At 39.6% G+C, this 18,104-nt stretch overlaps 1 protein-coding gene across 1 annotated transcript in view; it reads left to right on the forward strand.

Annotated features, from left to right (window-relative positions):
- CFAP44 (cilia and flagella associated protein 44) overlaps window positions 1-17,965 on the forward strand; it is a gene marked incomplete at its 3' end in the record, with an annotated part of 33,577 nt that extends 15,612 nt beyond the window's left edge. Inside the window, 12 exon segments of the mRNA XM_010189662.1 lie at window positions 2,303-2,455; window positions 4,252-4,467; window positions 4,946-5,088; window positions 6,765-7,035; window positions 8,928-8,983; window positions 9,413-9,575; window positions 9,908-10,038; window positions 10,695-10,801; window positions 11,294-11,459; window positions 12,279-12,456; window positions 15,657-16,160; window positions 17,762-17,965. Coding sequence (XP_010187964.1) covers window positions 2,303-2,455; window positions 4,252-4,467; window positions 4,946-5,088; window positions 6,765-7,035; window positions 8,928-8,983; window positions 9,413-9,575; window positions 9,908-10,038; window positions 10,695-10,801; window positions 11,294-11,459; window positions 12,279-12,456; window positions 15,657-16,160; window positions 17,762-17,965 — 2,292 coding nt within the window.
- Between the last annotated feature and the right edge of the window lie 139 nt (window positions 17,966-18,104).

Raw genomic sequence — 18,104 nt, forward strand, 5'->3', positions numbered from 1 at the left:
ATATTTTGGACTTTGGATAAAAAAAGAGCAGAAACATATGCAAACCACAAAAATTTAATTCAGCTTTTTGAGTTCCTGCCTTGAAGAAACAAGCCTGTGCCTTAGCTTTTGAAACTCTTAGCCGTCTTTGGTAAAAGAGTTATTTGAGCAATATTGCCTGTGCCTCTTGCCCATATTAAAACAAGCTTTTGCAGAATTTTTCGAACTACATTAAGAAAGCTTTTGGGTTCTTCTTGGAATTAACATTTTGTGTTTGAAGTGTGTCAATGACATATTCAAACAGATTCTTGCTCATATTTTAGAAGTATTATAGGGTTAGAGTAACATCTGAAATTTTGATTGGTCCAGTCTTCTCATTTAGAGAGAGGCTGTTCATTATATTTGTTCACTGGAACTGATAAAAACTGTGTTGGCAAAAGAACTCTTGCTGGTATGAACTCTATCGTACTGCAGATATGACAGACCTTGATTTGACAGCTGCATTTTGAGTCCTTTCCTTGAGTACAAGGTACTCCTACTTACTAAAAAAGCATGTCTTTGATATGTTGGATTCTCTCTCAGTAATTTTGTCAACCAATATCAGATCTCCACTGCTAGATGTGAAAACTTCCTAAGCATAGTACAAGCATTATGAGTGTTATACTACTTTTTTTTCTCTTCAGAAAAACTACCTTGGTGGTTAGGTACTAGACATTTAAGGAATTCATTTCGTAGAATCACAGAATGATTTGGGTTGGAAGGGATCTTAAACATCATCCAGTCCAACCATACCTCCCACTAGAGCAGGTTGCCCAAAGCCCTGTCCAACCTTGCTTTAAACACTTCCAGGGAGGGGCCACCCGCCACTTCCCTGGGCAGCCTGTGCCAGTGTCTCACCACCCTCACCATAAAGAATTTCTTCCTAATATGTAGTCTAAATCTACCCTCTTCCAGTTTAAAACAATTCCCCCTCATTCTAGTGCTACCTACCTTTGTAAACAGTCCCTCCCCAGCTTTCCTGTAGGCCCCCTTGAGGTACTGGAAGTCAGCAATAAGGTCCCTCTGGAGCCTTTTCTTCTCCAGGCTGAACAGCCACAACTCTCTCAGCTGGTCCTTGTAGGGGAGGTGCTCCAGCCCTTTGATAATCTTCGTGGCCTTCCTCTGGACCTGCTCCAACAGCTTGATGTCCTTCTTCTGTTGGGGTCCCAGAACTGGATGCAGTACTTCAGGTGGGGTCTCAGGAGAGCAGAGTAGAGGGGCAGAATCACCTCCCTTGCCCTGCTGGCCACACTTCTTTTGATGCAGCCCAGGATGCGGTTGGCCTTCTGAGCTGGAAATGCACATTGCTGGCTCATGTTGAGTTTTTCATTGACTGACACGCCCAAGTCCTTCTCTTCAGGGCTGCTCTCGAGTTATTCTCTGCCCAGCCTATATTTGTGCTTGGGATTGCCCTGACCCAGGTGCAGGACCTTGCACTTGGCCTTGTTGAACTCATGATGTTGGCATGGGCCTGCCTCTCCAGCCTGTCCAGGTCCCTCTGGATGGCATCCCTGCCTTCTAGTGTGTCAACTGCACCACCCAGCTTGGTGTCATCTGTAAGGCTCTGAATCTATAGACACAAACCCCATATCATTTCTAGTTAAGGTTTCCATAGCAACTCTAATATGGCCTCTTTACACATTTTTAGTGATGGGTCAGATAAAACAAGCCTTTCTCTATTCTCCAGATAGCTTACAAAAATAGAAACTAAATACAGATTTCCCTTTTAACATCTCAAAACACTAAATAATTATTACCCTCGCCTTGCCTGTTTTTCCTAACTTTGCATTTTAGAGGACCTGGCAGGTACCAGCAAAGAACAAAAAGCCTCAAAGCTAAATAACATTTAGCAAGATTCTGAGCCCAGATTTAAAGATGTAAGTGATTTATTAGTATAGAACTGTATGAACTTTAAAGCAATTATCAAAACAAAACCTCAGCTCCTAACTTTTGGGTCAGATCCATCCTTTAATTTAACCAAACTTCCAGACTATCATCATGCTGCTTGCAAGCTAGACAGTGTCAGAATGATAGCTGTTTTGTATATGGCAAGAACTTCTTCAATTCCTTAGATTTGCGTAGGATACATAGTATAAACGAAGCTCACCGAGTTCTGATGTCCATTTAAAAGTGTCCATTCAAATAAGAACAGTTAGATTTAATGCCTTCTGGCTGGATCTTGACTTTGTGCCTATGCATCTTCTGACTAACTTTTTCCCATTTCTTTCAGTTCCATGTATACATCTGTCCTGTACTTGTGGTTTTTTTTTGTGGTTTTGTACAGGTGAAGAGTATGCTGCTCATCCTTTGTGAGAATGGCTTTGCTGTCCAGGTTCCTGCCCCTCTTGCTGAGGAACAAGATACAGCATCCAACTATCAAATAAAAAACCGGCCGATGCAGTACTTCCATTTTTGTAGTATTAAATCCCATATCAAGGTAAAGAACTCTGCTGTGGAAGAATCGCATGTTCTTCATGTGCTAGAGGATAAAACTGCCCAAAACCATTTCTAATCCCTATATTGTATTCTAGGATTTTTGCTGAGCTTCTTGAAGGGGAAGGTCAAATTGAGTGCATTTGTGGCTGAGTTACAAAATTTGAAATTACAACTTCCTTGTTCATTTGAATAAAACATGCAGCACACTGAAAGTATGACGTGCGTTTTGATTAGAATTACAACATAGCAATAGTGAAAGGTAGTATAGCACATTAGTTCTTAAAATATTTTCATTTTGGTAGTTTTCAGAAAAGCTATATTCCTTGTGGTTGATGTTAGCCCTGTAGGAAATTCCTTTGAACAGTCATAAAACACTCGTGGTCACTTGAAAGCAAAAATGAAACTTTTTTTTTCTTTTAGCAGTTGTATATTTATGATTTTTTAAAATGTTGTAATAACTTTAAAGGTATGTTTTTTATTTCTGACTGAGAACTAGCATTTTAGAAGATATGCGGGACAAAAGGAAAAGAGCTCTCAGCTGTAGTTAATTTTGTGAAATTAAAAAGCAAGCTGGTGTAAGGTTCAGGAACAGATCTCCAGTGAACAGGCTCTTAGTCCCCTGTTCTATCTATCACACTCCAACGGCCTCTGGTTTCTTAACCTGTGACTTCTCTGCTTTCTCTGTTAACCGCTTTTGTCTTCTGAGTGGTGCATTACTGAATGTCAGGTTCATCACTTCTTAAAACTAGGAGGAAGTCAGCATTCAGGAGAAAGATTTCATGGTAGTTTTCTCACAGGAAGAACCATAAGAATGATCACAAAGCTAGCACACATACGTAAGGAAAGATTGAAAGAATTTGTATGGAGTTCTGTTTTGTTTGTGCTTTTTCAGTCAAAAGAAAGTATTGTTTAGAGACACTATTAATCTTTTAAAGTAGGAAAGGTTTCTACAGAGAGATAATTTTAATTGTTCTCTTTTTCCTCTGGGAATAGGTCAGTAATTAATAAGTTGCAACAATGATGTTTTAGATGAGATGTAAGGAAAGATTTCTAATAGTAAGGGTAGTGAAGCACTGAAGTAGTTTGCATAGGCTGTAGAATCCACATAGCAGGAGATTTTTAAAGGGTAGATCAGACAAGCATCAGCTGATAATATTTAATGTTTAGCTGATTCTGCTTTTGGGCAAAAGAATGGTCTTTTGAGATCCTTTCCAGACCTTTCTCTATGATTTACTATCTAGTGTCTTCTTAGGAAGATCCTGTTCTAGAGAATGTTAGATATTTATTTATGCTAAAGTCAGCTCAAATGGAAAGGGGGGTTTAGAGGTTTTATAAATCTGCAAATGTCTTCCCTTCATTGTTCAGAAGAAGTAAAGTCCATTACAGCATTGAAACTCAGCAACTTGAGTTCAGCTTTCCAGTGCATTTCTTTCTCCTGGGCAGGCAGAGGACAGGGCTTAGGAGTTATGCAGAAGTGGTATGCTAATATTGCTTAACATTGTGAATAATCTCTCTAAGGAAACACTGAAGTCTGTTTGTCATGCAGAATGGTTTCTGTTTCAAAGAACCATGAGTTAAAATACTTTGGAAGAGGGAAATTGGGGCATTCCACTGGAGGCTCTCATGAAGTCTGGTTTATCTTTGCTTAGTTGACAGAAAAGAGATTACTTTAGATATTCTGTATATATAATGCCAGGACCACAGGACCACCTTGGATTTCATTTATGAGACTCCTTCAGTCAGTAATGTGTGGGGTGCCTTGGTTTCATGTCTCTGTTTCTCTGCTTGATGTAATAGTTGGAAGAGGAGATTGCAGCGAGGGAGGAAAAAAAGCAGGAGAAGGAGAAAGCAAAGCTTGAACAGATAAAGCAGCAACAGGAGATGGGAATGAAGACAGAAGAAGAAGAAGAAGGTGAAGAAGAGGAACCATTGCCATCTCTCTACATACCAGAGGAGCCCAGTCCCATTCTCTGTGGGTTTTATTCAGCACCAGGCAAATTTTGGCTTTCCTTGGTAAATCAATTTTTATCTCATGTTGATGAGACTACAAAATGTGGCAACCTTACCTTCATATATAGGTGTCTTAGAAAACTGATTATTTGAAATGTGCTGTCTCTGGGGCGTGGAATTCCCTTGATACTTGATAGTTTCAGTGGTCTTTGTGAAGTAAATAAGTAATGTCACTCCAATTCAGATTGTTCAGTAAATTTCTAAGAGATGTGCTTCTTGGTGATGCCTGAATGGGCACAAAGACTTAGCTGTTCCCTCCCAAGCAGATTGTAAAATCTTAACATATTGGTAGGATGGCTGGTAATATCAGTGATCATGATAGATTTTTCTCTCTGGGTAAACAGGATCTCTAGATGTTTGGAAGTAACATTTTCTAACCTAATCATAGATCCTCAAGAAAGGAATAATTATTCTGAAAATAGCCTGGTTTACCTGGTTATTCTTTTTGTCATCATTTCTTTATGGCCCTTCTCTTTCTCAGGGTGGATATGACTCAGGGTTCCTCTATCATTGTGAATTCTCACATGATCACCAAGACCACCCTGAAAACAGGAAGGATGAACCCTTTGAAGTGATTCCTATTGAGGGCACCGATGACAATCCCATCCACCAAATCTCCTTCAGGTAAAACACTGTAGTATAACGGATAGCTTTTTGATATTTCATGAAATTGAACTTGAAAGGGGGGAGGGTACACTGCTTTGTCTCTTTCTAATTGTGGTTCAACTCTAGTATTCAGGAACTATCTCTGGTTTTCGTAGCACTGAGTTTCACTTAAAATTCTTAATGGATAGGGTTGGGGACTGTGTCTGACAGAATAATTTTAAAAGCCTTTTAAAGATGAAAACTTCTGATTTCTAATTAAATACTGACCAGAACACAAACATCCTAGATTGTAGAACACCAGGAGAACCATTAGAAGTCTGCAAATTGTGATCACCAGAAGAGCAGTTCTTTTTCATAGTTAGCAAAGAGAGGACACAGCCCTTGAGGAGCACATGGAGGAATCACTCCATACCTCTTGTGCAAAGAACAAAGGCTTCTCAGGACAAATGAAAAGGGTGAACTGTTTTCAGGTACCCAATATTAGGCTTTCTGTAAGGCTAGGCATGTTCTACATCTAAGAATCATAGAATGGTTTGGGTTGGAAGGGAGCTTAGAGATCATCCAGTCCAACCCCCATGCCACGGGCAGGGACACCTCCCACCAGACCAGGCTGCCCAAAGCCCTGTCCAACCTGGCCTTGAACACTTCCAGGGAGGGGGCATCCACAACTTCCCTGGACAACCTGCGCCAGTGTCTCACCACCCTCACTGTAAAGAATTGCTTCCTTATATCTACTCTAAATATACCCTCTTCCAGTTTAAAACCATCCCCCCACAGTCTATCTCTACCTTCCCATTTAAAAAGTCCCTCTTCAGCTTTCCTGTAGGCATTCTTCAGGAACTGGAAGGCTGCAATAAGGTCTCAATGGAGACCACCTTCTTCTCCTTCTTCTCCAGGCTGAACAACTCCAATTCTCTCAGCCTGTTATCGTAGAGGAGGTGCTCCAGCCCTCTGATCATCTTTGTGGCCCTCCTCTGGACCTGCTCCAACAGCTCCATGTCCTTGAAGGGGGCCCCAGAAGTGGACATAGTAGTCCAGGTGGGGTCTCACCAGAGCAGAGGAGAGGAACACAAACACCTCCCTCACCCTGCTGGCCACACTTTTTGTGATGCAGCCCAGGATGTGGTTGGCCTTCTGGGCTGCAAGCACACATTGCCAGTCCACATTGAGTTTTTCATCGCCCGACACCCCAAAGTCCTTCTCCTCAGGACTGCTCTTGAGCCATTCTCCACCCAGCATGTGCTTATGCTTGGGATTGCCTGACCCAGGTGCAGGACCTTGCATTCCTCTGGGTTGGAGCAGTCCCAGGGAAGCAAGTTTACTTCAGGCTTTAATCTACAGTTGGCTGCATTTGCCATCATCTGTACTAGATGGAGAGCAAAGAGGAAAAACTTTTTCTAGCTCTGAACTTGGTGACTGCTACCCTGCCCAACTCAGGGCTGAGACCCTTTCTGTGATACCTAGCAAGTGCTGGAACATTCCTGAGCAGCCAGTTAGCTGGAAAAAAGTTTGTTGTAGCATCACACATACTTTAAGTGGTCCAAATACTTTGCTTCCAGCTTACAAACTTGTGAAAGCTACATTTATTAAGGTAGAATATATCTTTTAAAGAATCATGTTTTGAGCTGTGGCCTCACTTGTAACAGGTTGCCTGCTATTACTGTTTTTCATTGCTTATTTGACAGTACCAGCAGTAGCAGCAGATTACTGATGTTCTGTGGGATGCAGAATGGCGCATTGCGTGTTTATCCTCTCCAAGATGAAGAGCTCTCAGTGAACACCCTGCAGGAATACTGGTCCTTCAATGTACATGACAATGATTATGGCCAGATCCAAGACATCTGTTCTAGTTATGATGACAGGTTTCTGTTTACCTATGGTGGAGATGGAAACATTTTTACTTTCAACATCTTGTCTCCAGAGGATGCTTACAAAGAGCTAAAAGCCAAAATCCCCTCTCCTAAGGTAAGTTGCTACCCTCTTTGACTGAATTATGCTTTTTTACTATGCAACTACTGCAGATGGGCGAAATGCAGTTCAATTACTTGACATAGAATGGATCTGTCATAGCAAAAGCTGAGGTTTCCCAAACAATTTGGAAGAAGAGCTCTTGCAAAACATTCCCTAATAAACAGGTGCTATGACTTCATTGTTCCTTCTCAATGTTTTGTGGTTTTCTCCAAATAAGCATATTATGTGTTGTTCATATGTAATATTCTACTAGTCTTTTTTTGCTCAAAGTTGTAGTCATGCACATTCCTAGAATGAAAGAACCACAAGGATTTGTCATACTTAATACCTGTTTGAATTTAATTAAAGTATGATTCTGCTTTGGATGGAGAATACCAAATATATAGTTTCTCAGTACATCTACTACCATTCATATACAATTCACAAGTTAGATTTTTTTAATTTGTGAAATAGCACAACTTGATGCTGATCCTGTTGCTCTTGCACTCTTGGACAGCGTTAGCAGTAGTGATTTTACAAATATCCAGTAATCACTGTAGAGTTCATCACCTGTTCTACTGACAATATACAAGAAGAGAGAAGTGTCAGCTCCCTCACTGAAAATATTCGGACTTTATTACATTTTAAAAAAAATCTCTTGAGTGCTTGAATTAAACAAATATAACTTGAAAGAAGCAGTGAGACCTGTTAAGTAAAGAAGTGCTATCATGCACAATGAATTTTTGAGTAGATATACATTCAGTACAGTTTAAAAATCTTGAAAGTCTCAACATAAAGCAAATTCAATTTAAAAATGTTTTTAGTATTATTTGGTAACTACGTTTTGAAAGATGCTTGACGAGGGAGACAGAAAGGAAATTGTTACATTGGTCATTCAGTTAAATTGTTCATGACTACTTGGAATTCTTTACCAGTATGGTAAGAATATATGGCACTGAGAATAGACTCAAAATTATTTTCTTAAACTAAGTGAATGATTGGAACCTGTGATATCATAGCCTTGCTAACTCCAGTATTACAAGTTGTGATTAATATAAAATTATAAAGCATATATATGATTTTATAATTTTGAGTAAGTAGCTCTATATAAAGATCTTTATGGTCAGTTCCCATTGTTCAGGCCAACAACATTGCTTAATGACTGTCCTAATAGAGTTTTCCCCTTATCAAAGTATATCTTCATTAAGTATCTAGTCTAGTTTTAAGCCGTGTTGAAGATTTTAAAAATTCTATCTTCATTAAGCTTAATGAAATTCTTAAAAGAATCAAATACAAATCCTCTGAAACTAATTGAGTTAAATTACAGATCAATTTAGTGCAACTGTAGGGTGACAGGCCTCCCTCTTTTTTTAGAGCATAATTGCCTAGGGAAATGAGGCTCCTCTGACTGCAGTGTCCACCCATCTGTCATTCTTCACAGCTAATAACTGTGAACCCATTATGCAGTCCGCAGAAGCAAACCAGATGAATTACACATGTAGCTTGGAATTAGCCCAGGATATGTTGTCTCTTGTCAACCTGGCAGTGAGGGGAGACAAGAGAATTGGGTTTGCAGAGTAGGGAACCAAAGATAATATGGGACAGAGTGAAGTTAGGACAAGCAGTGATGTAATAGTTAATGTTGATGGGGAGGATACAGGATTTGGTTCTCTGTCCCCAAGAACTATGCTTCATCGGTTCTTTTACATGTAAACCAACTTAATTGCTTTTTCTTCTTGAAACATTAAAACCTGATATTTAAGGCCTGTTGAGCAGTATTGATCATGAAGGTAGCTTTTTGTTTTGTGAGAGGCAATGGGACCTCTGTCTTAATGTTTGTAAAAGCTTTTACTGTCTGTTGAAACGATTATTGCATGTTTAAAGGCAAGACAACATTTTTATTTCAGAGTGGTCTTGAGATGGAGAAGGCTACTGAAGACATTGAGGATCCCAATGCCTACAGGTAAGAGAAGTTTGGGTAATTATGAAAGAGATTTTCAAATGTTGATAGCACTTTCTTTAGACCACATATTTCTTTTTGTCTCCTAAGAGGAGGGAGAAGTTGATCACACTGAATTTGGGTCATTTCTTTATTGCACACAGGTTTTTTTCAGCTTTTTCCTCCATTTAATCTTTTCTGTGGTAGTAATTCAAATATGGTACTCTGAGACTTACTTATCTTCAGACTACAGAGACAACACAAGGTCAAGATCAAAGCCCCATTATGTTAGGACTATAAAAATATACAGGAAAGGGATTACTTTCTAAGTTACCTTCAGAGCCATTGAGTTCACTGGGAGTTTAAGACTGTCAAGGAGCTCAAAAAGGTTAAACTGTAATCTTTCATCTCTTCTGTTGAGATGACAGCATTTCCTTTTTCATGCATTTTCAGCATTGAGGAAGTCAAGCAAAAGAAGGAGTATGAACGGATAATGAATGAAGCTGAAAGGAAAAAGAACAAGAAAAGAGAGGAGTTAATTGCACTGAGGAATGAGTTTCTTTTTCTTCTTCAAAAGAATGAGGAGTTGCCCGAGCACATGCAGCTGCACAGAGAGGTACATCTTGTTTCTATAAGGGTAATTTACCTTTAGAGGAACCCTCTTCTAAAATGTTGCTACCTGATGTGTTGAGGCCAAGGATGTCCTACTCTTTAGATTAAGGTAGTTCTGTAAGTATATAATTTGCTGCGGCTTCTGAATCATAGCTGATGATTTGTGCCATTTAAGAAGCATGTGGAAGAAAATGTGTTTTTCTGTGGTGTCTGAATAGCTCCTGAAATAAAGGATTGTGTTGATGTGCAAGGAACTCTGGCACCTGGGCAAAAATATTTATTAACAAAACCCAGTGGCCAAGATAATGTGATACTGGCTGTTCTGCCTTTCTGCAGCAGTATGAATTGGACCATAGGATCTTTGAGGAGCTGGCTAGGCAGACAGCACAGAGAATCCAGTTACTGCAAAAGGAGCTGGCTTGGGAACATGAGAAATACTTGATTGGACTGCAGAAACTACGAAATCAGTAAGCACCACTTTTCTTCTAGTTCTCCTTCTGACCTTGCATGGGGCTTATCATTATGAGGTTGTATCTGCCACAAAGAAAAATATTTTTTTCATCATGTAATCAATATTTCTTCTCTTCTGTTAAAATTCTGCTCTTATTTTACTTGAAACATACACAAGAGTAGTTATTTAGATTTAGGTATACTTACTCAAGAACTTTCTCAATAACACAAGTTTAAACTCAAGGTGCATTTTTGGTTGTTTTTCTTAAATCTAAGTATATAGCAAAAGATGAATTTCTAAAAATAAATGCACAATAGAAATAATACATAATAATAAAACCACCTTAGGCACACAGTATGTGACTGGGAAAAAGACTTTAATGAACATGTCTTTAATTGGTCCTTAATGGAAGATGAAAGATATGCTTCTGAAGAACCTGGTATAAGTTTCAATATTGAGAGAGGGTGTTATGTTTATTCTTGAGCATTCCTAGATTAGATAAAAGTCAACGGATAGTGTCGGATGTCATCATGCTGCTACTTAATGACTTGTGAATTTACATGTAATGAAAGTATGTACAGTAAGTAAACTAAGTTTTTCATGTCCTTTTGGTCAAGGAAGAATGGGAGGTTGTGCCTAGTGACATCAGTTTTATCTAATTTGGCTTTTCAGGTTTTGGGACTCACTGGAATTCAACACTGTGGTTGTTCATGCTATTCAGAGCAATCATCAAATTTCCACCTACAGACTTGTAGCAATGTCTGATAAATACTACCAAGGTAAGGAACGTCCATCATGGAAGAGCACAGTACTTAAAAAGGCATGGAAAAAGGCAGAAAAAAAGGAGACCGTCAAAAAGAAAAAGCGTATGCACAGGGCTAATGATAATAATTTAAATCTTATCAGTAATATGGTTTCTGTCTTTCATCTCAGTTTGTTTTCCTGAGTCCAAGCTAAAGAAATTATGATTTCTTTAGGTACAGGTAAAGAAATATAACTGTGGTATATTTTTTTAGTCCTTAGAATCATAGTAACGCACATACATAGTTCTCCATGTTTAGGTCAATGTCAGCAATTGTCTGTCAACCCTGTGGGTAGAATGTGACTAAAAGTCAAGTCAAAGAACCTGAATATGTTCGGAACATCCACTGCACTGGAACTCTCCTGATGGACACTGGCTCTACAGGAGCTGTTCCAGTCTGTTTCCAATAGTTGGGACTGCACTGTGCTGCATGGTGTTTACATCTTTGCATGGTTATCTTTTCATCCAGATGCTGGAATTTTTGAGGACGAGGCTGAAAAGCTGGAAACGTCAGAGGTCCGAAAGCCGATGGCACATTATATAGAAAGCAAACATGAGAAAATCAGAAGAAATATTGAGAAATCTGACAAAATGAAAGCTAAGATCATGAAGAGAAAGGCAGAATGGGATGAATTGTGAGTCTTGGACTCTGTGCCCTTTTAGTTCCACTTTTTGTTTGAGGTCAAGTAATGCTATATAGCTGCCATATGGCACTATAATCTGTGTCTAGTTTTGTGTATTCTTAATGGTTGTAATTAAAATAGATGAGTTTTCTTGTATCTCTAAGTCTCAAGAGAGCATTAAAATCATTCAGTTAATTTCTGTGGTTTTAAAATATTGAAGTCTTTAATTCATTTAGGCAGCTGCATCTTCAGATAGGGAGTAAAAAGGTGTCTGAATCAATCCTGACTGAGCACCACATAGAACAGATGCAGTAACAGCTGGGTTGGGTCAGTTGTGCTAACATCATGACCATTATGTGAGTGTTCGTGATATACCTTCACACTCTATGTTGGTCTTTATCCTGAGAGGCAAGAAAGAGGGATAAGACATCTTTGAACGCTCATGGAAGTACAGAAGTTCTTCATTAGGAGATGAATTACAGGAAATGTGATCAATGTAGAGTTGAAGTATAAGGCTTTCAAGGTTATAAAGTGTTTAACAATACAGAGTAGGATCAGGTATTCTTTGCATGTACTTGCTAAACCCAGAACTCAGTTCAAGTCTACAGGAAACTTAATAAGAGTTCTTTGGTGAAAAAAAGATGTCAGAGGTTTTTGTTCAAATGTGGAAGAATATTCTTCTTAAAGTAGCCACTGGCTTCTGAAAGAGGTGTGTGATTCTTGATCCCTAGCTCACCTCCCAGGCCTTGCTGCAGAAATCAGAAGGTATGAAATGACTGTTAATCTGTATGCTTTTTGTCTTGAAGTTCAGCTTTGTTTTGTACCTACCAGATACAAGAGCAAACCTAGTGATGACTATGAGAATCTGAAGGATGCTGAGGACATCAGGGAAGCACAGGAAAATATGGGATGTTATAACCTGAAGACTGCCACTAACTACAAGGTCCCTGAACAGAAACGTATGAACACAGAGAGGAAGGTGTTGCAGCTTAAATCTCTGGAAGTGCTGGTATGTAAACTGATTCATTGATGTGTATATTTTCCTTTTTTGGAGGAAAGGAGGATAGTGTATTAGTCACTGAAGAAAATATTTGAAAGGAAATCAAAGAGGATGTAGGAAGAGGCCTTGAAGGACAGACTATCTTGAGTCAATTTTAATTATGAATCAGCCTTTCTCTTGAGAACTGTTTGTGCTTCACCAAACTTAAACTTGAATCAATCCAGGATAACTCTCAACTGGATCTTTTTTAAATAAGAAAGAGAATTTACCTTTTCTAGTACTTCATCAGGAATATCTGTCTTTTTGAATTCTTAAAAAAGTCTTATAATCCAGTAACTGGCATGCTTTCCTTAAAACACCGAGCTAAATAACCCCTGCCATGACATACCTCTATAAAAACAGAGTTGTGAGCAAGGACAGGTTTTTCTAGCATAGCCTCTCCATATTTGCACTTTAGCAATCACTGCTTCTGGGTAGTAAGCATTTGAATCTTCATGAGAAACTAAGTCTTTTGAAGCCACCTTTCTGTGATAGGACTCCTACAGCTACACACGTCTTTTAAGTGCAAAGACACAAGAAGCTCAAATGTTGTGCAGCATCTTTGTTGCTTTCCTTGTGAGTTCTTTTCCCTCATCCTTCTCATATGAACTGTTTTTCATGTTATTTGGCTGGAGTGCAATAGAGTGACAAATTTCTTTAGCTAAAAGAACAATGAAGAAATATATCTATTGAACTTGGAACTGTCTAGTTGCTTTTTGGTATGAAGGCTTATTTCTTGCCCTGCTTACTGACAGAGAGGTCTCTTCACTGCATGGTTTATCTTTTTCTGGCAAAGTGTAAGTTATGCTCTCAGCGATCCTGAATCTTCTCCAGTCTTATCCTCATGAACCTGTCTCAGGCACCCTCTAGACGGGTGTGCTTTGATAGCAAGGTCTAAGCATTGCTAGAAGCAGGGCTGCAGTCTCAGGGGATTTGTTGAATCAGTTTAATCTCATGCTTGGCCTCCAGTACTTCATTGTAGTGCTGGTGTTACCAGATACCTAGTGATTAACCTAACTGAGTGGGACAAGCCAATGCAAAGAAAGGGAATAGTTCTTGTTGTAATTTCCAAGTTTACACAGATAATTCTTTCCACTTACTTTAGGTGGCTGGTGTATAGAGTTGTGTTCTTTTATAAAGGTCAGAGAAACTTCTGCCAAATATATTAATGTTAGATCACATTAAATTATTTTTTCATGTGAAAAGAGTAAATTAATACAGCATCTCCTTATCACACAATCACAGAATAATTTATGGTAATCTAGTCCAAACCCTCTGCTCAAGGAGGGTCATCTAGACCAGGTTGCCCAGGACTGTGTCCAGCTGACTTTTCAATACCTCCAAGGATGGAGGCCCCACAACCTCACTGGGAAACCTGTGCCAGTACTCAGTCACCCTTATGGTAAAAAAAGTGTTTCCTGATGTTCAAAGGGAACCTCCTGCATTTCAGTTTGTGCCCATCTCCTCTTGTCAGTCAGTAGGCACTGTTGAAAAGACCTTGGCTCCATCCTCTTTGCACCCTCCCTTCAGGTATTTATATTCATTGACAAGATCCCTGTCTAAGCTTTCTCTTCTCCAGGCTGAACAGTCCCAGCTCTCTCAGCCTTTCCTCATATGAGAGATGCTCCAGTCCCCTCATCATCTTAGTGGCCCTTCACTGGACTGTTTCCAGTGGTACCATCTCTCTCTCTCATACTGGGTAGCCCTGGACTACAGATATGACCTTTCTGGGGCGGGATCACCTCTCTCGACCTGTGGCAACACTTCCTAATGCAGTCTAGGATAATGTTAACCCTTTTTGCCACAAGGGCTCACTGCTGGCTCATAGTCCACTTGGTGTCCACCAAGACCCAAGTGTCCAAGTTCTTTTCTGCAAAACTGCTTTCCAGCTGATCAGCTCCCAGCATGTACTGGTGCATGGGGTTATTCCTCCCCAGATGCAGGACTTTGCACTTCCACTTCTTGAACTTTGTGATGTTGCTCTCAGCCCATCTCTCTAGCCTGCCCCTCTGGACAACAGCACAAGTCTCTGGTGTATCAGCCACTCCTCCCAGTTTTACATTATCAGCAGACTTTGCTGAGGGTACACTTTGCCCCATCATCCAGATAATGATGCTGAACAGAATTGTTATTACTGAATTGTGAATATAGAATTATTACTGAGGTCTGCCTACAGGCCAAGCAAGATGCAAGTAAGTTGTTACAAATAGGTTTTGCTGCACTTGGCTGTTTAATTCTCACCTCTGACATCTGATATAAGTATCAGTTTTCAGATTAGTAGATCTTCATCTTGAGTTGGAGAAAAAATATAAATCTGATGCTGAAGTTTTCTGAGTTGACTTTGAGACTCTGGAGAGCATTTGTTTCGGACAGCTAGTGTCTTGTATGAAATCCAGAAGCATCTGACAGAATGTTACTTTCTTGCTTTCAATATTGCTTTCTACTATAATTTGAAAATTGAGAACTTTGTTCCACTTCTAACCACCTGCAGTAGCTGTGATTTCAGCTTCATCACCACATACAAAAGACAAGAATCTCATCTGCCTTTCAGAACCTACATTTACAGAGGACTGCTTTTGTATCTTTGAGGTTATGTGAGATTATGGCTTTGTTTCAGTGACTATGTTAAAGAAGTCTAGACTTCTGTACAGCTGTACATTTGGTAGTGTGTACAGTAAAGGTGTTCTCAAACGTGTTTCTTTTGTCTTGGGGATGGAGGCTTGCTTTACAAAATACTAAAAGAAATCTAATTTTCTTTTTGTTAGTATATTATTTGTACTATATGCCTGAAAAGAGGGCCATATATCAAAGCTGAGATACTCTCTCTATTTAAATGAGAAACAGCCCACATGACTAGTCCTCTAAACCCCACAGCTTATTTTTACAGCCCCTGTCTGCTTTCTGTACTGCTTCAACATCTCTTGTCAAGAAACTCACAATCAAGTCAGGAACTGAGAGAATGGGAAAGCTTCATTTTCCTTCTTACATCTTTGCTATTTTCTGTAAAGGAGAGGAAGAGAGGTGGTTCCGAAGATTTTAAAACCACAGACTGAAAACCAGCTGTTTAAAAATGTTAAGGTGTAGAGACGGTACCATTACTTGTGTTGGGGAAGACTACATACTATGTAAGTGTTCCTGGGAATCCTACTAAAATTGTTTTTCCTTTGCAGATCCATAAGAGGAAGATGAATATGAACAAAGAGATCATGTCTTTGCGGGATTTCAAGGTTTCCATTATTGGTGAAATCAAGTGTTTAGTGCAAGAATTGAAATCCGTACAAGCAGCCTTGGATTTATCAGAACGATTGCCGCTTCCCCTGATCCCTCAGTTACACCCAGATGAGGTTCCTGAAAGAAAATTTGAGTATGACAGTAACATCCTCCTGAAGTTCAAAGAGGATCAGGAGGCCAAGGCAAAGCTCCAGAAACAATTGGAAAAGTCTTCCTCATCTCAATCATTTAGGCATGGGTTTCTTTGAGCTCCTTCCATTAAAGAGATTGACTCCATGGCACAGGTTGCAGGTGCACGCCTGATGAAAACAGCGTCATCTGTAGTCATAGAACAGCAAAAGGTTTTTGAGATTGAGAAGGCAGAGCCAACAGAAATGGAACTGGAAATTTTGAAGAGGGAGAAGATAAAAAATCTATACTTGCAGGAGACCTTGATCAAAAAGGTAGGAAATAAAAATTTATTTTCATCAGATTGAACAATCCCACTGCATCAGAAATAAAACCAAAACACCTTCTGTCTTAGGACTGAAGCTACTCTTGTCTTTCCAAAGTTCATGAAAATGCTATCTGATGCAAATTTAAAGTGTAAATCAGAAGAAATCCCTAACTGTGACCTGTGTGCTAACTGTTACAACTTGTAAAACAGATCTTAGATTTCTTATTGATTGTTCTATGAGCTTAGTGGCCAAAAAAGACAAGTAAAGTGTTAGAAATTACTTTTAAAGTGCTGAAGAGGAAAAAAAGGAGCATCACCACAACTTTGTAGATTCACAATGTTCTCAGCTCTTAAAGAACAGTAATCATGGCTCTTTGGTCTCAAAACTGATTTTGTAGAATTGGAAAAACTACAAAAGAGAATAACCAAAATACTTAGTCATGGAAAAAAGGCACATCTAAATGGATAAGGCATATTTGGCCTGGAAATGGGCAACTGAAAGGGTTGAAGCAGAGGTGATAAAATTATGAATAGCATAGAAAAGGATAGTGGGAATTATCTTAAGGAGAGGTATCAAATTAAATGATCTTGTAGAAAGCTTGAAACATGCAAATGGAAACAGTTTTCCTATCCAACAATAACTAAGCTTTGAAACTCAGTATTAGGATGTGGGGGAAGCTACAATTTGGTAAAGTCTGGAAGAGAAATCCATTCAAAACTGTTGAACACAAACATATCGGCTGAATATGAGCCAGCAATGTGCCCAGGTGGCCAAGAAGGCCAACAGCATCCTGGCCTGCTTCAGGAATAGTGTGGCCAGCAGGACCAAGGAAGTGATCCTTGCCCTGTACTCAGCACTGGTGAGGCTGCACCTCAAATACTGTGTTCAGTTTTGGGCCCCTCACTACAATAAAGACGTTGAGGTGCTGGAGTGTGTCCAGAGAAGGGCAATGAAGCTGGTGAAGGGTCTGAAGCACAAATCTTATGAGGAGCGACTGAGGGAGCTGGGATTGTTTAGCCTGGAAAAAAGGAGACTGAAGGGAGACCTTATAACTCTACACAACTACCAGAAAGGATGCTATAGTAAGGTAGGTGTTTGTCTCATCTCCCACATAGCTAGTGATAGGACAAGGGGTAATGGCCTTAAGTTGCACCAGGGGAGGTTTAGGTTGGATATTAGGAGGAATTTCTTTACTGAAAGAGTTGTTGAGCACTGGAACAGGCTGCCCAGGGAGGTGGTGGAGTCACCATCCCTGGAGGTGTTTAAAAGACAAGTGGATGTTGTGCTTAGGAACAATTGTTACATGAACTGCTTCAGGCTGCTGTAAAACATTCTCTGAGGAGTAATATACTTGTGAGCTAGAGAGGGATACAGTGAAATATTCCTGTGAAGCCCTGGTGATTCTTCTAGTATTGTGCTGAGAACAAAGACACGTTTGGTGTTAACTGCCTTTCTAAGTGCTTCAGTAATCCATAGTAAATAGCATAGGTGAGTTGCTGATTTAGCAGAGAGAATTTTTGTCTTCTGCTCTTTTCCCTTCTGCTTTACATATTCAGCTCCACTCTTAGCTTTCCCTCTTCCTCATTTGACTCTCTTGTATGTTCCAGATCAACACGCTAGTGATCAACTTTGATGCTGAACTTCACTTTCTACGGCACAAGAAACTTAAGATGGATGTGCAGATGAAAAGTGCTGACCTGCGCTACATCACATGGTATGAAGAGCTGCTTATCCTTAAGAACCTTGAGAAACATGAGAACCTTCTCCAGGAGCATGTTATCACCTTCATCAGTGAGCAGGAGGCCATGCAAGTAAGTAGGCCACATGTCTCTGGATTTAACAGTACCACTAATGCATGGTTTGAAGCAAAAGCAAGACCTAAAGTAAATGTTGGCCTCTCTTTGCTTCATTTTAGCACTGATCCAGTGTCTAGTGCTAAATTTTGAAAAA

This window comes from Mesitornis unicolor, unplaced genomic scaffold (assembly GCF_000695765.1).
Source record: "Mesitornis unicolor isolate BGI_N332 unplaced genomic scaffold, ASM69576v1 scaffold23168, whole genome shotgun sequence".
NCBI classification, from domain to species: Eukaryota; Metazoa; Chordata; class Aves; order Mesitornithiformes; family Mesitornithidae; genus Mesitornis; species Mesitornis unicolor.